This window comes from Sminthopsis crassicaudata, chromosome 2 (genome assembly GCF_048593235.1).
Source record: "Sminthopsis crassicaudata isolate SCR6 chromosome 2, ASM4859323v1, whole genome shotgun sequence".
Lineage (NCBI taxonomy): Eukaryota > Metazoa > Chordata > Mammalia > Dasyuromorphia > Dasyuridae > Sminthopsis > Sminthopsis crassicaudata.
Genome location: NC_133618.1, coordinates 162,106,743 through 162,131,106, shown reverse-complemented (window position 1 = coordinate 162,131,106; position 24,364 = coordinate 162,106,743). Strand labels below are relative to the sequence as shown.

At 34.0% G+C, this 24,364-nt stretch overlaps 1 protein-coding gene across 2 annotated transcripts in view; it reads left to right on the top strand.

Annotated features, from left to right (window-relative positions):
- PCSK2 (proprotein convertase subtilisin/kexin type 2) overlaps positions 1-24,364 on the top strand; it is a 295,115-nt gene that overhangs the window by 31,025 nt on the left and 239,726 nt on the right. For both annotated transcript variants that reach the window (XM_074287811.1, XM_074287812.1), the window contains exon 2: positions 11,292-11,396. In XM_074287811.1, coding sequence (XP_074143912.1) covers positions 11,292-11,396 — 105 coding nt within the window. The remainder of the gene's footprint in view (positions 1-11,291; positions 11,397-24,364) is intronic.

Below are 24,364 nucleotides of genomic sequence, written 5' to 3'. Positions count from 1 at the left end.
ATTACAGTTGATCATCCCATAATCTTGTTATTGCCATGTCTAATGATCTCCTGGTTCTGTTCATTTCACTTAGCATAAATCAGTTCATGTAAGTCTTTCCAGGACTTTCTGAAATCATCCTGCTGATTATTTCTTATAGAACATTAATAATGCATTACATTCATATACCACAACTTATTCAGCCATTTCCCAATTGATGGGCATCTGCTCAGTTTCCAGTTCCTTGCCATTACAGAAATAGCTGCTACAAACATTTTTGCACATGTGAGTCCTTTCCCCCTTTTTTAATGATCCTTTTGGGATACAAACACAGGAGTTCTCTCTCTTTTTTACATTCTATGAGAAATTGCTGGCTTTCTTCCCCCACATATCAACTACCCCAGTTCTAATTATCCTTACAATATGTCTTTTTTTGAAGAATCAATGTAGACTACCATGGAGAATTTTATCATCAAAAGAGTTAGCACCATCCTGGTTGATTATTTTGTCCATAAAACAGACAAAAATACAAAATTGTTCTAAATCTAAGATAGGTCTTTTCTGATTTCACAATGATAATTTGCAAGTATCTGTCTACAAGCTTTCAAGAATGGTCTAGGTTAAGAAAGTATGTAAGTTAACATTTGCAAACATGGACGTACCCACATTGATAAAATTATAGATCTATCAAAGTATCAAGTTACCAGAAACTGTCAGAAACTCCCCTGGGTAAGTCAGTAAGGTTAGTATAAAAATATATTCATAAAACATTTAGCCTGAAAGATACAAATGGATAACTTACAGTAAACTTGCCTCAGAGCCTATGGATTTTTAATGAACAAGAACCAATTCACAGAGTCACATTTCCATAGAAAACTGTTTATTCATATACCAGACCTCTTGGCAAGATGGCTAAATCATTGAGCTTAATCCAATTCCCATTGGCCTAGCCAGGGTAGCTATTCCTCATGAAGTCTCTCCCAAGGGTTCTGTGTTTGGCTGCTGTAATACTTTTACCACTGCTTAAAAGACATAATTATATTACTGGCGCCATCCAAATAGGATAGGCTACCAAGCTCTGGGCATGAACATTTAAACAATACAGCATTAAAAAATTGACAATAGGGAAAGTAAAAAAAAAAAATTAATAGCAATGGAAATTGTTACCAAAAGCTTTAACATTTGACTTTTTTGACTAGTTGTCCATGTAAATCATTGGTTACATTAGAAGAGAAAGTCCTGAGGTTGAGGGCATAAAAAATGTTTGCTAATCTGGTCTTCACTGCCACATTGCAATATGACCTTTGATCACTTCATCTCTAAATTGAGGTCTAGATGTCCTTTATAGTTAATTCCCTTCTAACTTTGAAATCTTATGATTTCTGCAGTGATGTGATTTTTTCCTGATAATTTAGGCAAAGGGAAAGAGGCCACAGAAGAATTATTTAAATGTTTTCATGTTTTATATTAAATATTAAAAATGTTTGTTGTTTTCTAGTTGTGGGAAATAGAGTCTAGAAATGGAGGGATGTGAGAAATCATTCAAGACCTTGAAAGTAAGAAGTATTATGGGAGCTTTAAAAAAAAAGTGTTACAGGGCTTTAAAAAGGTGCCTATTGTTGATTGGGATCAGAACTTGCCTATCATCAGAGTCTTATGAATTATTTGAACTAAGCAAGGTCAGTAAATGAAACTTGGTGGAAGGGATACAGTTTTGTATAGTGAGATAAGCCAGGTAGATAGGCAAATACCATATGAGAACTTGATTCAGAAAAGGGAATCATAATATCTTACATCAAATCACATGGATTAGAGTGTGAAAGGATGATAAATCACAAAGGCTTCCTAATAGAAATCCAGTATGTGTAGTTTATATTTATTTACATATATATGTGTATGTATATACACTAATATGCCATTTCTGTATAAATATAGTGTACATATAATGCCTACATGTATGTATGTACATATGCATATGCTTAGCCCTAAAATCTGACACAATGAATTACTGACTGCCTTTTTTCTTTTTCTGCTGCCCATATAACTGGATGCTCAAGTCTAACATTTCCTCTTTCCTTTCCTTTCACTAGCTACTATTCATTCTACAAGTGTATATCTAGACTTGATTCACAAAGGGAAAAAAACATGCATATTGAGAAAGAACAAATCCAGATAAGATAATTAGACTTACATTTAAAAGAAAAAAAGTTCCAGACTGGATAGGACCTAAGCTTTTGAATTTCATTTTTAAGTAAAGTTCTCAGACTTTTTATCTCATGATTCTCTACCAGAAGTACACTTTAGAGTGTCTGATGCTGTCATAACTCTCCCCAAAATTTCCATTTTCCCTTTAATTCCAGAATACCTCAGTACTGAACTGGAGTTTGCTTCATAGGTTCTCTATCCACTTTACTACTTAATGGAATTATAATAGGTCAAATAATTGTAGCTTGCTGAACCAAATCTGCTATCTAGAGACCAAGAACTGCTATATACAGCATTCTTGCCAGATTCAGAATCAGAAGTTTTGACTTCTGATCTATTTTCTACCATTCTTTACCTATATCACCTCAGTTTCCTTATCTGTAAAAGTGAGAGGGATGGGATAGACAATTTCTGAGGTATTTTTAAGTTTTAAGTCTGTGATCTTATTGATAAAAATAACCTTTAACCTAGGGGTACCTAAGTAGCACAAAGGATAGAGCACTCAGGCTGGAGCCAGGAAGACTCATCTTCCAGAGTTTAAATATGGCCTCAGATACTTACTTGCTGTGTGACCCTGAAAAAGTCACTCAACTCCATTTGCTTCCATTGCCTCATTTGTAAAATGAGCTGGAAGAGAAAATGGCAAACCATTACAGAATCTTTGCCAAGAAAACCCCAAATAGAGTCATAAAGAGTCAGATGCAACAAAAAACCTATAGAACACCTCAAAATAACCTAGGAAGCAGAAGCAAGGTCAAAAATAGAGTTTCAACAAAAAACGGGGGGAAGGAAAATAAATCTGGACTGAGAAAAGCTAACATAAAATTCAGCAAATATCTTAAGTTACCTACTTATTCATTAAGTTCTAAACTAGCCTTTGTCTTCAGAGTACCTATAATCTAATAGAATAAGGCAATATACTAAAAAAAAAAAAAAAAAGTAGAATATGAGATAAAATTTTTCAGAAAACTGGGAAGGGAATAATATTTATATTTCATATAATGCCTGCTATGTGTCAGATACTATGCTAAGAGCTTTTTGTAAACATTATCTCATTTGAGCTTCACAACAATTCTGCCAATTAAGTCACATTATTATGACCCACCCTTTTCAGTCAGAAGGAGTAGGGGGCCTAAAGAGCAAGAGGTATTGAAGGCTTAAATCCTAGTCTTCCTTCCTTTGAGGCCAGCTCTCTATCCACTTCTCCATGCTACCTCTCAAAGGAAAGAAATACATAATTTGGTCTAATTTATATTATATTTTTGATACTGAAAAATACATGAATATTAAATGAGAAAATTAGTGCATGTAAAAACACCTAGAGAAGTTTGAAGGAAAATATACAAGTGCGAAATAGTATTATCTATCATTGCAAAAATCAGTTTCCTAGACAGTTAAGTATCCTACACATTCAGGGGAAATAAGAGCATTGGGTACCTTTTGGTCTGCCTTCCTTTACAGATGTGCTTCCCCTGGAATCTTTCTTACTTACCTAAGAGTCATCAAATTATATTTAATGTAGGCAAAGCATTTCTAACTTATATATTCCATTACTATTAGTTACATCCCCATCTATGCCCTCAACCTTCTGTGTAGTCACCCAACTGCTCTCTGTCTCCACAGGAGCCAAATCATAGGATTCTATCCATGTAGTTATGAGCCATGACTTATCCTTATTGAAGCCCTCTGCTATGTAAGGCATATAAGGATGGAATCATGTGTTGTCAGTATCTAACACAGAACTCTTTATGCAGAAAGTTTAATGTAAAAATAAATGTTTGTTGGATGATTGGAGTTACCTATACCTTATAATTAGTAGGTATTTCATAAATATTGAATTTATTGTGCTGCAAAAGTTAAAAATTCTGAAAAACACTTAGAAGTAACAATAGAAACTTACAAAATATTTTGTAAAAGTATAATTTACAATTGTAATTTAATTAATTATTTGATAATTACTAATAAAAGAAATAACTGTAAAGTTACAAAATATAATATAATGTTTCATGTGCAAACAATAGAGATTGAGTTGCTTTATGCCGACAATTTTAACATGAAGGAAACATAAATTTTCACAAAAATAAGTAATCATATGGACAAAATTAAAAATAATAACTTAATATTTCATTAAACAGAATCATATAGATTCACAAATGAATTGGTTTATGAAGTATGTTTTTTACCAAAAAGGAGGAATTCTTGCCATGATATCAGTTAGTTCATAGTCCCCAAACAAGGGACAGATAAGATAGAGAAAGAAAGTTTTAAACTAATGTGATTACTAAATATTTATTTAACTAAAAAAAATTTAAACTATTAAGTAAAATACTGTTAGAAAATAATATTTTAATATTTAATAGCAAATACTAAATCGTATTTGCTATTTGCGATTTTAAGTAAATGACATTTGCTATTTAACTAAGTAAAATACCAAATCAAATAAGTACTAAATACAAAGTGAAATATTAAAATATTTTAAAAATTAAATTTAAAAAATTAAAAAATACACAACAATATACACACATATATTTAAAATTTCTAAATGACCACTTTGTATTTATGTCAGTAATTCAAGGAAGGATGATTTAATGTTAGGGGAAAAAATCAAATGATAAATCAAAAATTCCGTGATTCCATGATCACATTAATAATTAAACTCTCTCTGGAAATGTGGAAAAAGCTATGGATAAAACATAGCATTCAGGCACATTAAAAATTACTAACAGCAATGGAATAGGAAGGTTTAGCTAAATCAGAGGTAGAATTTTATTCAAATAGAAAAATATTACATGTTTCCTACTAAAAACACTGTTTATACGAGGGTATCCACTCTCACCATTATTTCTGACATTTTTACAAAATAATAGCTTTGGAAATATTACTGCTATTATTTTAGAAAGAATACCTAACAGTAATATGTCAAGAAAAATAAAGAATAAATACAAGAAGGAAGGAAACTACATTACCTCTGTTTGGAAACAATGCAATGATTTGCTTAGAAAATTCAATAGACAACCAAAAATAATCAAGATAATAAATAGTGTTAGCAAAACAGGAGAATATGAGATCAACACACAAATATATCATCAGTATTTCCAGGTATTCAAGTGAATCTGTGATCTCATCTCTGTGGAAGTTCCCTATAATGATGCAAATCAATACCATGCAGGCAATAAACAAAATATCTTGGTAGCACAGGTCGTATTTTCTTCACTTTGGGGGACTGAAGACGAGGACTTCAGAAGAGACTGGCAGATTTGGAAAATAAAGGGTTGGTAATGAAAATGGATTCCAAATTAGCTCTCAATGCTAATCTTGACATCTTTAAAAATATTTCTAGTTCATAGATTTTTATTAAAACTCAAATTGACAGGTGATTCTTTACCAGTCAAGTGCTTTTGTTGTTTAGGTTTGGACAGAATGACCACAAAGGGACCTTCTTATTCTAAGATCCCTTTTATTCTATAATTACTCTGCTAAGACATACATCGAACATACCTAACTACAACTGTAAAATACTTTTCACAGAAACAAAAGAAGAACTGTATAACTTGAGAAATACTAAATATATATAATTGATAGAATCTAATATATTTAAGATAACAATATTATAAAATTAATCCATCTATTTAATGATGCTTCATATATGTAGAGAAGTTCATTTGAAAGAATAAAATGTCAAGAATATCCAAGAAACCAACAGGTATCAAAATGTACTACAAAGCAACAATTTATGAGCTATCTAGTGCTACACTAGAAAATAGATAAATGGAAAATATTACATAATTTTGGATAAAATATGTCTATGTATTAGTGTGAAATAAATTTGAGATTATAAAATTCCATAGGTGAAGGGCAAATCTCTATCTAATCTTTTAAAACTATTGGGAGAATTGGAGAAAACATCTCACATTGTATACTCTGATAAATTCTTAAGGACTGAAAATCCAAATATTTATAAAATGCGTTATGAAAAAATGCAATATTAAATTCTCAAACATTGATAATTTGGAAAGTTTATGATTATATTATGTAAAAATTAAAATCTTTTGCATAAAAATCTGCATGTATATGTATAATTATTATATATTAATATATTATTTGCAACATAATATTATATAAGATGGAATCATGTATTTGAAAATCATCTTTATAATAAATATTTCTGATGAAATCTCTATAAAAATATTTAAGGTTTGAATATGCATTTATAGAAATGAAATCTATTTCTCTAGGAGACAAATAGACAAAAAAAGTTAAAATATATTTATCAAAAAAAGAAACACAAATGATGAACAAGCTGGCTTCAGATACTTATTAGCTTTGTGACCTTGAACAAAACACAACTTCAGTTTGCCTCAGTTCCTTTGTTGTGGGATAATTGAGTCAAAGGTATGAACACACACATATACATATACACTCACACATTCACAAATACTAGAGGCAATCAGGATTAAGTGAGATCAGTCATTTTGCAAAAGAGGGAGCTGAGTTCCAAAAATATGAAGTGCAAGATCATACAGTAACCCAGAAGCTGAGGTGTGCTGAAAATCCAAGCCCCAGTGACGTGCAACCAGTGCTCTTTTCACTGTCTGAGTGAACTTTAAACTATTCTTAACAACTGATTTCCATTTTGCTTACTTTGGTGTCTTATGAGTACACTGACTACTTTTTGTTGCCATAGCTAACCTAAATGGCTCTAAAACTCATGCCCAATTCTCAGTCTATTAATGAGAGAATAATGAGAAAAGAGAGGAAAATATGGTCAGTCAATAATTATTTAGTGAATACCAACCATGAATTTGAATGTGTATTTTATATTTCCTTCTGCAATAAGAACACAGCTCCCCAGAGTTCATAGTCCATAGGTTGAGGACCATTAAAATTGGTAAAATAATAACTAATATTTTATAGTGCTTTTAAGTTTTTCAAAGCAATATATGTGTGTGTGTATACATACACCCACACGTTAGCTCATTTGATCTTCACAATGACCCTATAAGGTAAATAATACTATTATTATTATTCCCATTTTACAGAAAAGTTTTATTAATTTACATAGGATTACACAGCTAGTTAAGTATCCTTGGGAAAATTTGAAGCCAAGTCTTTTGATTTCCAGTTCAGTATACTATGTAATATTCCTAATCTTAAACTCTCTGGTGCTAAGATTTGGGATCTTAAAGCAAAGTAGAAGAAACAGTTACAAAACTTTGAGACCCGCCATTTTACTTTTTTTTTTTCTTTTTTTAGACTAGCCATTTTACAAAAGAGGGAGCTTCTCTTATCTATTAGCTGTGTAATCTTAGGCAACTCATTTTATCTCTTTGGGCCTTTATCCTTATCTACAAAATGTAGAAAGAGGTCATTGTTGTTCATCCTTCTTCTTGAAGAGGACCAAAGATGTCACAAGGATGTCTTGATTTGTGTGTAAATTGGATTTAATTGAGACAAAACAGCACAGAAGTTTTCAGTCTCACTTTCTCCTTCAAAGTCATTGGAAGTCTAGTAGCAAGACAAACGTCAAGGTGACTGGGAATAGCCCATGATGCAATGGATAACCTTGGCCTTTCTAAATGAAGGTCTTTCCCAGACCTAGTATATCTAGAATAATGTCCATTCAATGATTAAGAGCTAAGTAAGAAATGAGACAAAAGATGGCCTAATTTACCATTGCAAAAATATCAATCTAGGAAGGAAAGATCCTTAAAGTTTCTTACTAGAGCAAAATAATAGCTATTTACTCTCATTTTAAGCCATCAAAACCTAAACAATGAGTCAGAGGAATGAGTTTGGACTATTATTGAACATTCAATGATAGGCAGAATGATGTGGGTTTAAAAGCTTAGTCAATTAGTTCCATTTGAAACATAATAGCAAATCACTGAACTCCTTCAAAATCATTAATTTTTTAAAGCCTGTTTTTTTCAGATCTATATGTATATCATAATCTTAGATCTTAGATCTATATCTATATCATAAATGAAAACTGCATGGGACAAAAAGCAAATTGTCCCAGATTAAAAAAAAACCAATCTACTTCCTAAGCCCACAAAATAGCTTGCAAAATATAAGCAACCCAAAATTACATATTTATGAACAGAGCACCCATGTACAATGATTTGGCACCCCAAATGAAGAGAGAGATCACATGTGGCTGTAGTTGTATATGGCTGCAAAAGAGGCAGAACAGGCATCTTTAACCTCAATTTCCCTCATCTTTGTCCAAGAAATACTTTTCATTGCTGCCAGGTGTTTTGCTACAGAGCTATTTCTGAGAGTTACAAATCTTTAGTTCTTCCAAAGTGCAAAGATCCAAGAAGAGGTATGGTTACTACTCTCCTGTCTTGTGGTTGTGATTAATCAATATACCTTGTGATCTTCTGCCAACACATAATGACTTTTACTTCAATTATGTGTTCTGACATCCTATAGCCATGGTGTTTTTCAGATTTACCTCTTCTAGCAATCTCTTGTTTCTTCATGGTTTCCCTGCACCTGAGGTCAAATTCTCATGTGTAGCACCATTTATCTCTAACAATTCAACTGTTTTTTATCTGAGACTAGAAAAAAAATCTAGCTATAGTTCTACTAGGAATCTCAGTAGCTGTCATATAAGTTTATCACTGGCATCTAAGATACTTTGAGCTCTAAGGCATAGGTTCCTATGACTAATATTTCTTGTAGGAAGGATAGAATTTAGATAAGAACAAAAAAGAAGTGTGGGAGTCTATATCCAGGATAAATAAGGAGATAATAAGGGGACTTCTAGCTTCCCTGGATGAATTCAGATCACTTTGTCAATATTGAACTAAATACTCAGAAATTGAAAGAAAAGGTAGATTTATTTTTTGAGCTGTGAGCAGTGATATTTGAAAGATCATGGGGGGAAAGGAGAGGAGAACGATAAATGCTGTCCTAATTAAGAAAATAAAGGAAGGGGGGAGGGTTATAATCCAGTGAGCTTAATTTTGCTTCCTGGGAAAATTCTAGCATGCTTCATTTTTTAAAACGGTTAGTGAATATGTAGAAAAGGAATCACTGATTTCAAAAAGCCAACAAGACTTTATCAAGAAGAGGTCATGGCAAACTAACTTCTTTTCCTTTATTGACAAGATTACTAAACTAGTAAATCAGGAGAATGTTGTGGATATAATTTACATTGATTTCAGAGAAGTTTTTGATAAAGTATCTCACATTATTCTTGTGGAGATAATGGAGAGATTAAATAATAATACTTATAATTGCCAAAAGTTGGTAAGATGACAAGGTGAAAAGTTGCTAATAGTTTCATGTCAATATGACAGGATTCCCAAGGGATATTCCAGCAATCTTGTCTTTATCCTGTGGTGTTTAATGTTTTTGTCAATGATTTAGATAAAAATATAAATGACATATTAGTCAATTGCACAAACACAAAGTTGGGAAGGATAGCTAACACAATAGATAGTCATTAGGGAAAACTATATGCTGGTGGTCTCTTCAGCTTCTGTGTTGTGATGAAATGCAGCACTCATTGGTCAATACTTAATAAAAGGTTTACCTACTGTTAACATTGCAAAGATGTGCGGCAATGATTCAGTGGCACTTAGTTTCTATAGACACACACCACTTCTTATGGAAACATATTTGATAAATGTGGAATGAGTATGGCAACTCTTGTGATCTGTAGTTATTTGCTAAGTAAGGTTGCCAGTTCATATGGATGGGAGCTTTTATGTTCCTAGATGATCAGGAAACTATATTAATATAACAAGAAACCATAAAGAAACTGTCTCAAGGAAAAAACAACTTGAGTCTTGTCCCATATCCAGGCCAATCAGGTTCTAGAAAAGCCTCCTTTTTCTAAGTCATATTGTAGATGGAAAGGTATCTTGGTAGAGATTGGTTCTATCACAATTATTGTCAAAATCAAAAAATCTTGACAGTCTAGAGAATGGCACTAAATCTAATAAGATAAAATTGAAGAAGAATTAAATGTAAAGTTTTGCACTAGAGTTAAAAAAGTATAAGATAGTTAAATAAATAGCAGTTGGTCTGAAAAGATATATTCTGAAAAGGTATAAGAGAATGGATAGCAAATTCAATATGAGCAGCAGAATAGTGGGGTAGCCAAAAAAGCTAACATGATCGTGGGCTACATTAAGAGATATAACTTCTAGAAATACGAATATTAACAGTAGTTAATACATATATAAGTACCAAATATGGTTTCATTTGAAGCTTACAAAACCCCATCATAGACTGTTCTCATGAGACCATAAAGTATTATATATTCACTTCTAGGCACCATGGTTCAAGAAGTATGTTGGCAAACCAAATATTCAAGAGGATAATTTTGTATTTTCAATGATGATATCATCACTTTGTCAGTTAGGCAAGCTCAAAAGTTGTTTCTTCACCCCATAACCCATCCAAATCTTAAGCATGAACCCTAAGCATTATCTTTCCCTCTACATTCATTGCTAACTGGCATATTTAAGCTATAGAAAAGAAGACCCTGGACTTGGAACAGGGGAGGAGAGAGGGTACATTTTAACTTTCTCTGGGTATGTGAAGGACTCTCAGGTGAAAGAGATATTAGATTTTCTCTGTTTAGACTCAGAGGATAGAAGCAAAAGTTATGGATAGAAATTGCCAAGAGGCATATATTGATTGGTTAACCAGAAAGCCTTAATTAAAATGTAAGTTGTCCAGAAGTAGGACGGACTGCTCCAGGAAGTGGAGGATTACCTGTCTTTGGAGGGCTTCATGCAAAGACAGATGATCACTTATTGGATATATCAGAATAGAAATTCCTTTTGAGTATGGATTTGACTAGATGACTGGATAATTTTGAGATTTGGACAAAGAAAATAGAATTAGGAAATACAAAGAAATATATGCATGTATAGTAGAAGTAACTAAGAGATGGTGAGAATATTGGCTTTAACCCAGATTTAGGACAAGAGGTAGATGCTTATTTAGCCAAGCAATTCAGAGACTGAGGCTTTAGTTTCCCCAGATCACCTATATCCATATCAAGCTGGTTCCAAGAGCTTTTAATTTTGCTATCATTAGGCTTTTAAAAGAGGTTAATCATCCCCTTGCTTGTTCCTTCTCTCCAGCTCCCCTTCACAGGAGGCTTGTACCACTTTTACCACAATGGCCTTGCCAAGACTAAGAGAAGACGCAGTCTACCCCATAAGCAGAAGTTGGAGACAGACCCCAGGGTAAGCCTATCTTTAATGTGTCTATCCAGTCTTGCTTTTATATTAAATTGTGCAGAAGAGTGGGAAAGGGTGATATGGGAAAGGGTCTCCCAAATCTGAGCATAGAAAGCTAGTCTAATATAACAAATGGACACTGACCAACCCAAATGATGCATTCATTTAAGTATGTCTCAATGCAACTATTATATTAAAAAGGGCATTGCAGCTGAAAAGGGGGTAGGGAAGGTAAGCTACTATGTACATAGGCTAAAGTCCCAATTAGATTTGTAATCTCCTCCCATTTTGTTCTTAAAATGTAATGCTACATGTGTAAATCTGCCTTAAAAAGTAGCTAAGGCTTATGTCAAAATGTCTACAGCAGTTTTTCAATAAAGTTTACTCATTTTTTAATTACAAGCAATTAGCTTCAACCTATTCACCAAAAAGGATCAGGCTCTGAGACATCCAACATTCATTCTGGAAGTTACATTTGTCACCCACTCTAGAGAGAGTGGGATTTGTCATAATCTCTTCAGAAAAATAGGTTACCTTCTACCTTCCTTCTTGGCCCCTTTCCAGATGGTCAAACTGTTGCATTACTTCAAGGCATGCATATTTAACATTTTGGTGGTCATGGGCTCCTTTGGCAATCTGGCAAAGCTAATAGACTCTTGGAATGTTTTTAAATTTGTAGAATAAAATACATAGAATTACAAAAGATACTAATTGTATTGAAATATAACATATCAAAATTCTTAAAAAGAAATGTTCATGGACCTCAGGATAAGAAACTCTAGAAAGGTGTCTATATACCCAATCAAAAGCATCAGAAATAGCTCTCAAATCCCAAACTATCACAAATCATATTTTCTCCTGTGACTTTGTCACAACTAAATTTCTCTAAAGCACAGACTAACCTGTTTTATGTTTTGCGTGCATCTAATAAAGGCAATAAACAGCATATAATAGAACATCTCTCACTGAGCTCTGCAACTTCAGCTTTCTTTAGACCCTGGGCTATTATTATATATAGATGAGATCTAATTCCAGGAAAAACAAAGTTCCATTGTTTTAGCCCTAGCCATGGTCATTACAGGAATAAAGAAAATAAACACAGTTTCCAAATTCCATTCAAGACATAGGATTCCAGAATCATTGTTCTTATTGGTGGATCTGAAACTTGGGAGCCAAAGCAGGCTCTCAATGCTGCTACTTTTCCATTTTTGTCACAGCCAGGAACCTCTAATATTCTCCATTAATTTAATCCTTAAAGTCATCCTTTTTTCCCTTCCATGTGATCAAGAAATATTTCATTTTCCTCTTGGTTTTTCTTATTTGGTACCTGAGCTTGCCTGCTCTCCCTTGAGTGCAGGGGTTGAAGAATTAGAATAGTAAAAATATTTACTAAAATATAATTCTGCACAATATACTTTTCACCTTTTGGCAAGTTTAATAACTACAGCAGGATCTCCTACTATGGTACCAGTAGGAGAAACAAAATGGCTAAAACTCTTAATGCTGTCACTGATATGTGGATGCACTCTGCATCAAGAGACATAATTTAAATCAAATCTAGATGTTGAACTGTATTTCCAGCACCTGAGGCAATTTTTTCTGGGAGTTAAGGGGAAGAGAAACAGAGAATCTGACATATATCTTGAGACTGGCACACACATTACTATGTACTACTTATAGTTGGTCCCTGGGCCAAGCCAGAACACAGGTAGTCTCCCCCATCAATGTTTGTGAGGGAAAGTAGACTTGGGAGAAGAGTTTTGGACTTAATGATTAACTTAAGGAAGGAGTTCTCATTTTCTACCCTACCTCTGACTCTGCTATTGCTCCACTTTCTGAATCAGATCCCCAAAGGCTATGCCTGAGGGAATTCAAGCATCTAGATCCTGACCTCCCAAGGACTGTGTCCACATCTTAACCTTTGACACTATCTACCTTGTTGCTCCGGTTTTCATTTATCTCTATCCATCCTTACTTCGATCTCCTTTTCCATTATTTATTCTGAGAAAAAAAAAAAAAAGCACAACACTCAAAAATATTATTGAGGCGCCACTCTTTACACTATCAGGATTTCATCTGCTCTAGAAATCCAACTCATCCATGAAACATTTTCTGATTTAAGTCACTATTTTCTCACCCAAAGGAGTTTAAGATTCCATAGTCAAACCATGTTTGATGGCAGTCTAGATTTTTTTATTCATAAAATCAAATGTGTTGGGGAGGGGGCAGGGAGTCCTTAGTATTGATTTGAAACAGCTTTGTTCTCATGAATTTACATAACAAAACTGATTAAAAAACAAAAACAAAAAAACAAAACAAAACAAAACAAAACAAAAAAAAAAAAAAACAGGATCAAGCCTTGGATTTGAGGGCTTATCCTGGCCCCTGTTTTGAGCAGATAGTCTTTGGTAACTCTTTCCTGCAGGACTTTTTTTTCATGGGGATGTTGTGAGTGAGCTTAATTTGGGCTTTAATTAGGAGTGCAGATGAAATATACTACCCAGGAGACCACCTACTGGCAGGCCACATGCAATGCTCCAAAGCCAAAGCTCCCAGTCCCTTAAGAGGTCTTTCTGCTCTGGAAAGCAGTTTTATCTTTGTGTTTTTTAATTCAAATCAGAGCCAAGGTTCTGTTGTGCCAGATGATGCTAAGTCATCTTACGGGATCTTTTGCTGAGACTGGCATTGCCTGGCCCCTGGAACAGCTGTGTTCACAGTATGAGAGAAGGGTTGACACCAGACACTCCAGCCAAATCTCTGTCACCAGCCAAGGCTGGTTTGGGGACAGCTAGGTAGTGCAGTGACTAAAGTGATGGGCCTAAAGTCAGAAGAATTCCTCTTCCTGCGTTACAATCTAGCCTCAGACACTTACTAGCTGGGTAGCCCTGGGCAAGTGATTTAACCCTATGTATTTCAGTTTCCTCATCTGTAAAAGGAGCTGAAGAAATGGCAAACCACTCCGGTATCTTTCCAAGAAAATTCCCAAAATAGGTCACTAAGAGTGGGACATGACTGAAATGACTCAACAGCAAGTCTATTTTTTGGTCAGAAAGATGTGTCTCTCTTAAGACTAAGGAGTCCAAAATGGGGAGGGCTAAGCACAAAATATATAGAAGCAATGAAAAGGGCGTGTCAAAGATTACAGTAAAGGGAATTCCCTCCACCCCCTCCCAGAGCAGTTTTATTCCTTCTTTCTTTTATGCCCTCCCTTATTCCCATCATGACTATCCCCACAATAGATTAGTACAATAGAATGCTGGTCTCAGAATTAGGAAGAACTAAGTCCCAATTCTCAGACCTTAGTTTAGGTGACACTGGATAATTCATTTCCCTTATCTGTTTCAGTTTCCTTATTTACCAGGGATGGCCTCAAAGATCCGGTTATAAATATATGATCCTTTGATCTTATAATGCCTCCCAGGGATTTATTTCTTTTTTTCCCTCTTCTTCATTTATAATGTCCTTTCTGACACTTCACAAAAATCAATTTCATCTTTTAATATATCATGAAAAAAATCGCTATAGAGAATACTCAAAAAATAAAATTTGGAGGTGGCAGTAAGGAAAAAAAATTGAGACAAGGCATTATTTGGTTCTGAGAGAATTTTGGGGGCCCTATGGAGTAATAAATTGTGTTTGTCTCATTCTAGCATTTATTTAAAAGGTACTGGCTAAAATACTAGCTCTTAAAATACAGTGTGTGCTCTGAAATTAAGGAAAATGTAAACCTTATAAAATAGAGAGTGGATTAAACTGGAGAAAGTGATGAGGAAAGGCTATTGATCAATTACTTCTTTAAGGAATTTTTGTGTGTGTGTGTGAAAACTAGCACTTGTTTTATTTTTTTACTTTTTTAAAGCTTTTAATTCTCAAAACATATGCATGGATAATTTTTAACATTGATTCTTTCAAAACCTTTTGTTTCAAATTTCCCTCTCCCTTCCCCAACCCCCTCCTCTAGATGGCAAGTAATACAAAATATGTTAAACATGCAATTCTTCTATATATTTCTACAATTATCACAGCACTTGCTTTCTAAAAGCATGAATCTGACCAAAAAAGAGAGAAAAATGTCAGGAGCTTTGAAAAAATTGAAATAATTTATTTTCAGTTATTTTAGACTACAAGGAAGAGGAGGGAGAAAGTGTTTTTTTGAAACTCATGTGTTTGGGGGCAGCTAGATGGTACAGTGAATAGAGCACCAGCCTTGAATTCAGGAGGACCAGAGTTCAAATCTGTTCTCAGACACTTAACACTTCCTAGCTGTGTGAGCCTGGGCAAGTCATTTAACTCCAGCCTCAGAAAAAAAAAAAAAAAGAAAGAAAGAAAAAGAAAAAAAAGAAACTCATGCGTTTGACTATGCAATGTAGAACAAAACAGAACTAAACTCCAAAGGTAACATTCATAGTCATAGAGTAGAAGCTGTCTGGTTACTAATGAATTGGCCTGGCCCTGAAAAACGGAGAGATACATTTTGTAACAAGGTCAATGAGAAAAAAATGCTATCTTATCATGTTGAGATGTAACATGATGTCATGAATAGAGAATTGGATCAGCATTCAGAAGACCTGGCTGTAAAATAGGATATGTAAAGATAGCTTGGGTGCTGGAAAGGTCTTAGCAGGATAGAAACAGTGATTAGAATCAGAAGCCCAGGGACCCAAGGTGAGCCAATGGAGTTCTGACATTGTCATAGAAGATGTCTTGTGCAGAATTCAAAAGAAAGAGTATGTAATCTTTTAGATCTTCTCATTTGCAGATAATATTGTGATAACTGCATCAATCCCTAAAACATTGCAGAACCTCCTAGATGAAACTCATTATCAACTCAAGAGAATTTGACCTAATGATTTGCACTGGAAAACTTAAGATGATACAGCATGTCCACTGACCACATTATGATATAAAATTGAGCATTTATTTGGGCCAATCAGCAGAAATATTTCACATTAATAAACACAACAGATGGAAATTTAACTAATCAAGCCTATGTTTTAGAAATCACAATTTGGTAGCTATGTGAAGAATAGATTGGAGAAAGGGAGACCCTGGAGCCAAGGAGACCAATTAGGAGGCATTAGGAAAGACATAAGAAATTTTAAACCAAGTGATGGCTGTTTGAGAAGTCCACAAATACGTTAAATGGTATGGAAGGTGAATTACTAAAACCTAGAAACTACTTAGAGGTGTGGGGTTGAGATGGAGAGAAAGATTCAAGAATAATGCCTACATTGCAAACTTACATGATTAGAAGGATGGTGGTGCTTTTAACTGAAATAGAAATTTAAGGTGTGGGATGGGTTTAGAGTTTAGGGAGGATGATTGGTTTTATTTTGGACATCAGTTTTAGATGCTTATAGACCATCACAGTAGAGATATTCAGCAGGCAGCTGGTAACTATGAGCTCGAGTTCAGCAGACAAAAAAAGGGGAAATACACATATTTTGGAATAATTTGCATAGCGATGATCATTAATCTCATGGAAGCCTAAAGAAATCACCAAGAAAGTAAAGAATTCAAGACAGAGCCCTGTTTCCTAACCACCCATAATATAGGCTATGTTAATTCCAGAAAAAGAAAGCTAAAGAGTAGTCAGAGAGGTATGAAGAAAATAAAGAGAGAACGATGTGATTAAAAACTAGGAGAGTGTATTGTTGTTCTTTAAGAAATGATCAGCAGGATCATTTCAGAGAGTCCTAGAAAGACTTACATGAACTGATGTTAAATGAGAAGAGTCAGGAGATCATTGTGCACAGCAGAAAGTTTATATGATCAATTATGATGGACATGACTCTTTCCAACAAAGAGATGATTGAATCAATGATCTTGTTATGAAGAGAGCCATCCACATCCAGAGAGGACTGTGTGAACTGAGTATGGATCACAGCATAGTATTTTCACTCTTCTTGTTGTTTTTTGCTTGCATTTTTTTCTTGCTAATTTTTTTCCTTTTTGATCTGATTTTTCTTGTGCAGCATAATAATTGTAGAAATATATTTGGAAGAATTGTACATGTTTAACATATATTGGATTACTTGCCATCTAGGGGAAGGATGGAAAGGGAAGGAAATTTGGAACACAAGATTTTGCCAAAAAAAAAATATCCATGCATATGTTTTCAAAATAAAAAGCTTTAATAATAAAAAAATTAGGGGAGAGGAAAGAATTTTGGAAGAGGGAATAGCCAGCAGTGTGAAAACCTGCAGAGAAGTCAAGAAAGATGCAGACCAGGAACAGGTCATTGGATTCAACACTCAGGAAATTGCCAGTTACCTTAAGTGGGAAATTATTTCACTTGAGCAATGAGGTAGGAAGCCAAATTGTAAGGAGTTGAGAAGTGACTGGGAAGTAAAGAAATGTAGTCATCATATAGACAGATTTTTCCATACTTTTGTCAATGAATGAATGAATGATTGGGAAGATATTTATTAAATGCTTACTATGTACTAAACATGGTGCTAAGGATGAGAAAGGGGAAGAAATGTACAAAATGATAGTTTGTGGGAATGACAAGGTTTTTATTTTGGGTGGAATTGTTTTTTGGAGAGGTGGTTGGCTATTTTTCTAATATTACAGTATCCAGGGAATGTTTGTAGTCAAAAGGGAAAGATCCAGTGATATAGGGAGAAGAGCAATGATGATTAACGAAAGAGAAAGATTGTTGAAGAAGGTTAGAAAGAGGGATTCAAGGGCTCTAGAAGAAAGATTGGTTTCTAAGGAGAAATCTCTTCTTTAGAAACTGAAGTGAAAGAAGAGGCAATTGGGAATGATATTAAAGAGAGTTTTCTTAGGAAAGGATGAGATGAGGTCCTCTGTGGAATAGGAAGATGCTCTTGAAGAGGTAAGAGAAATATGGAAAGGAAGAGATACTTCATTTAAGACTATCTGGAACATATGTGAAGAATCTGTGATTTTCAACAGGCCAGAACTTCTGATGCCAGAACTCATTCTGTTCCTTCTATGTTTTGACAGGTAATCTCTATTAGTCTCTGACATCTCTGCCTCTTGGTTCTACCTAAACCTACCTAAAATCTCACCAAATAAAAAATTCTTTCCCAATCCATTTAATGCTGATGACTTCCCTCAATTGTCTCCTTTGTAAAAATATTTGTTCAAATTTATTTTTTTATTAATTTTATAATTATAACTTTTTTTTTAACAGAACATCTGCATAGGTAATTTTTTTTACAACATTATCCCTTGTACTTCCTTCTGTTCCGAATTTTTCCCCTCCTTCTGTCCACCTCCCTCCCCTAGATGGCAGGCATTCCCATACATATTAAATATAATATAGTATATCCTAGGTACAATATATATGTCCAGAACTGAATTTTGTTGTTGTTGTTATTGCAAAGGAAGAATAAACAAAAAAACAAAACAAAACAAAAAAATGTTCACAGTTTACACTCATTTCCCAGTGTTCCTTTTCTGGGTGTAGCTGATTCTGTCCATCATTGATCAATTGGAATTGGATTAGCTCTTCTCTATGTTAAAGATATCCACTTCCATCAGAATACATCCTTATACAGTATCATTGTTGAAGTGTATAATGATCTCCTAGTTCTGCTCATTTCACTCAGCATCAGTTGATGTAAGTCTCTCCAAGCCTCTCTGTATTCCTCCTGTTGGGAATTTCTTACAGAACAATAATATTCCATAACATTCATATACCATAATTTACCCAACCATTCTCCAATTGATGGACATCCATTCATTTTCTAGTTTCTAGCCACTACAAAAAGGGCTGCCACAAACATTTTGGCACATGCAGGTCCCTTTCCCTTTAATATTTTCTTGGGATATAAACCCAGTAGTAGCACTGCTGGATCAAAGGGTATGCACATTTTGATAACTTTTTGGGCATAATTCCAGATTGCTCTCCAGAATGGTTGGATTCTTTCACAATTCCACCAACAATGCATCAGTGTCCCAATTTTCCCACAGCCCCTCCAACATTCATCATTATTTGTTCCTGTCATCTTAGCCAATCAGATAGGTGTGTAGTGGTATCTCAGAGTTGTCTTAATTTGCATTTCTCTGATCAATAGTAATTTGGAACACTCTTTTATATGAGTGGAAATAGTTTTAATTTCATCATCTGAAAACTGTCTGTTCATATCCTTTGACCATTTTTCAATTGGAGAATGGCTTGATTTCTTATAGGTTAAAGTCAATTGACTGTATATTTTGGAGATGAGGCCTTTATCAGAACCTTTAACTGTAAAAATGTTTTCCCAATTTGTTACTTCCCTTCTAATCTTGTTTCCATTAGTTTTGTTTGTGGAAAAACTTTTTAATTTGATGTAATCAAAATTTTCTATTTTGTGATCAATAATGATCTCTAGTTCTCCTTTGGACACAAATTCCTTCCTCCTCCACAAGTCTGAGAGGTAAACTATCCTATGTTCCTCTAATTTATGATCTCGTTCTTTATGCCTAAATCTTGGACCCATTTTGATCTTATCTTAGTATGTAGTGTTAAATGTGGGTCCATGCCTAGTTTCTGCCATACTAATTTCCAGTTTTCTCAGCAGTTTTTGTCAAATAATGAATTCTTATCCCAAAAGTTGGGATCTTTGGGTTTGTCAAACACTAGATTGCTATTTTTATTCACTATCTTGCCCTGTGAACCTAACCTATGCCACTGATCAACTAGTCTATTTCTTAGCCAATACCAAATGGTTTTGGTGACTGTTGCTTTATAATATAGTTCTAGATCAGGTACAGCTAGACTACTTTCATTTAATTTTTTTTTTCATCACTTCCCTTGAAATTCTCGACCTTTTGTTGTTCCATATGAATTCCATTGTTATTTTTTCTAGGTCATTAAAATAGTTTCTTGGGAGTCTGATTGGTATAGCACTAAATAAAGAGATTAGTTTAGGGAATATTGTCAGCTTGATTATATTCGCTTGCCCTATCTGAGAGCACTTAATGTCTTTCCAATCATTTAAATATGACTTTATTTTTGTGACAAGTGTTTTGTAATTTTGCTCATATAATTCCTGACTCTTCTTTGGTAGATAAATTCCCAAATATTTTATATTATCGACTGTTATTTTGAATGGAATTTCTCTTTGTATCTCTTGCTGTTGGATTGTGTTGGTAATGTATAAAAATGCTGAGGATTTATGTGGATTTATTTTGCATCCTGCAACTTTGCTAAAGTTCTGAATTATTTCTAATAGCTTTTTAACAGAGTCTTTGGGATTCTCTAAGTATACCATCATATCATTTGCAGAGTGACAGTTTGATTTCCTCATTACCTACTCTAATTCCTTGAATCTCTTTCTTGGCTCTTATTGCCGAGGCTAGCATTTCTAGTACTATATTGAATAGTTATGGTGATAGTGGGCAACCTTGTTTCACTCCTGATATTACAGGGAAAGGTTCCAGTTTATTGCCATTACATATGATATTTACTGACGGTTTTAAATATATGCTCCTTATTATTTTAAGGAATAGTCCATTTATTCCTATACTCTCAAGCGTTTTTAGTAAGAATGGGTGTTGGATTTTATCAAATGCTTTTTCTGCATCTATTCAGATGATCATATGGTTTTTGTTAATTTGATTATTAATATGGTCAATTATAATAATAGTTTTCCTAATATTAAACCAGCCCTGCTTTCCTGGTATAAATGCTACTTGATCATAGTGTATTATCCTGGGGATGATTTTCTGAAGTCTTTTTGCTAATATCTTATTTAAGATTTTAGTATCAATATTCATTAAGGAAATTGGTCTATAGTTTTCTTTCTCAGTTTTCAATCTACCTGGTTTAGGTATCAGTACCATGTCTGTGTCATAGAAGGAATTTGGTAGGACTCCTTCGAACCCTATTTTTCCAAATAGTTTATATAGCATTGGAGTTAGTTGTTCTTTAAATGTTTGGTAGAATTCACCTGTAAATCCATCTGGTCCTGGGGACTTTTTCTTAGGGAGTTGGTTAATAGCTTGTTCTATTTCTTTTTTTGAAATTGGACTGTTTAGACTACTTACTTCTTCCTCTGTTAATCTGGGCAAGCTATATTTTTGAAGGTATTCTTCCATTTCATTTAAGTTATTGAATTTATTGGCATAAAGTTGAGCAAAGTAGCTCCTAATTATTGTTCTAATTTCCTCTTCATTAGTGGTGAGTTCTCCCTTTTCATTTTCAAGACTAACAATTTGCTTTTTCTCTTTCCTTTTTTTAATCAGATTTACTAAGGGTTTGTCTATTTTGTTGGTTTTTTCATAGAACCAACTCTTAGTTTTATTAATTAATTCAATAGTTTTTTTTTTTACTTTCAATTTTATTAATCTCACCTTTTATTTTTTGAATTTCAACTTTTGTGTTTGTCTGGAGGTTTTTAATTTGTTCCTTTTCTAGCAATTTTAGTTGTAAGCCCAATTCATTGACCCTCTCTTTCTCTATTTTATGCAAGTAGGCCTCTAGAAATATAAAACTTCCCCTTATTACTGCTTTGGCTGTATCCCACACATTTTGGTATGATTTCTCATTATTGTCATTTTTTTGGGTGAAGTTATTAATTATGTCTATGATTTGCTATTTTACCCAATCATTCTTTAGTGTAAGATTAGTTAGTTTCCAACTATTTTTGGTCTATTTTCCCCTGGCTTTTTATTAAATGTAATTTTAATTGCATTGTGGTCTGAAAAGGATGCATTTACTATTTCTGCCTTACTGCATTTGATTTTGAGGTTTTTATGCCCTACTATATGATCAATTTTTGTATAAGTTCCATGAACTGCTGAGAAGAAAGTGTACTCCTTTCTGTCTCCATTTAGCTTTCTCCAAAGATCTATCATATCAAACTTTTCTAGTATTCTATTTACCTCTTTGACTTCTTTCTTATTTATTTTGTGGTTTGATTTATCTAATTCTGAGAGTACAAGGTTGAGATCTCCCACTATTATAGTTTTGCTGTCTATTTCTTTTTGCAGCTCTCTTAATTTCTCTTTTAAGAATTTAGATGCTGTACCACTTGGTCCATATATGTTTAATATTGATACTGCTTCATTATTTATGCTACCCTTTAGCAGGATATAATGCCCTTCTTTATCTATTTTAGATCAATTTTTGTTTTTGTTTGATCTGAGATGAGGATGGCTACCTCTGCTTTTTTGGCTTCACCTGAAGCATAGTAGATTCTGCTCCACCCTTTTACTTTTAGTTGGAATATATCACCCTGTTTCAGGTGTGTTTCCTGTAAACAACATATAGTAAGATTCTGGCTTTTAATCCAGTCTGCTAACTGCTTCCTCTTTATGAGAGAGTTTATCCCATTCACATTTATGGTTAGAATGATTAATTCTATATTGCTTGCCATCTTATTAACCTCTGCTTATGCTTTTCGTCTTTCCTTCCCTCTTACTCCCCTCCCCAGTATTAAACTTGTGAACACCATTTGCTTTTCACAGCCCGCCCTTTTTAGTATCCCTCCCCCACTTTAAAGTTCCTCCCCCTATTTTATCCCTTTTCCTCACAATTTCTGTATTCCCTTCCCCTTAGATTACTCCTTCCCTCCCACTTTTCAATGAAGTGGAAGAAGTTTCACCATAAATCAGATATGTCACTTGATACACACTATGTTCATCCCCCTCCTTTCTTTCTCTCAGATATAATAGGTTACCTTTGCCTCTTCATGAGATGTAGTACCACCACTTTACACTTTTTTATGATATAATCTCCTTTCCACCTCTAGTTTCTAGGACAAATTATACATGTGTTCTTTACATATCTTTATGGCATAAGTATAGTTCTCAAGATTTCTTTTTACCTTGTTAGAAATCTCTTTAGTTCTGTATTTGAAGATCAAACATTTTGTGTAGATCTGGTTTTTTCATCAAGAATAGATGGAATTCATTTATTTCGTTAAATGTCCATCTTCTTCCCTGGAAAAGGGTGCTCATCTTTGCTGGGTAAGTTATTCTTGGAAGCATACTTAAGTTCCTTAGCCTTTCAGAATATCATGTTTCAGGCCCTTCGTTCTTTTAATGTGGATGCTGCTAGATCCTGGGTTATCCTTATTGTCACTCCTCCATATCTGAATTGCTTTTTTCTAGCAGCTTCCAATATCTTTTCCTTCATATGATGGTTCTTGAACTTGACCACTATATTTCTTGGCGTTTTGATTTTAGGGTCCCTTTCAGTAGGTGATCGATGAATTTTTTTCAATGTCTATTTTACCCTCTGTTTCCAAAACGTCTGGGCAGTTCTCTTTGATAATTTCCTGGAAAATAGTGTCCAGGCTCTTTTTTTCTCACATTTTTCAGGGAGTCCAATTATTCTCAAATTGTCTCTCCTGAATCTGTTTTCCAGGTCTGTTGTCTTTCCAATAAGGTACTTGACATTCTTTTCAATTGTTTCATTTTTCTGGTTTTGCTTGACTACTTCTTGGTTTCTCCTTGAGTCATTCATTTCTACTTGTTCAAGTCTAATTTTCAATGATGTGTTTTCTTCACTCACTTTTTTTATATCTTTTTGTAATTGTCCAATTGAGTTTTTATCTTTTATGGAATTTTTTTTCATTTTATACATTTTATTTTTTAGAGAGCTGTTTTCTTTTTCCAGCTCACTAATCCTGTTTTCCTTGGAGTTGTTTACCTTTTCTAATTCACTAATTTTATTTCTCAATGATTTGTTTTCTTTATCCACTCTGTCTTTAAATGCGTGGAATGACTTCTCCAGGCTCTCTTGCCAAACTTCCCTTTCCTTTTCCCATTTCTCTTCTATTTCTCTTGTGAGGGCCTTTTTGATTTCCTCTATGAGATTCTTTTGTATTGAGAAGCAGATCATATCCCCCTTTGGGGATTACTCTGGGGACAGTCTGTTTTTAGTCTCTTCAATATTTGAAGTCTGCTCTCTCTCCACACAGAAGCTGTCAATGGTTAGAGCCCTTTTAAATTTTTTGTTCATTTTTTCAGAGCAGGAATCGAAGAAAACAAATTGACAAGAGAAACAATTGTTC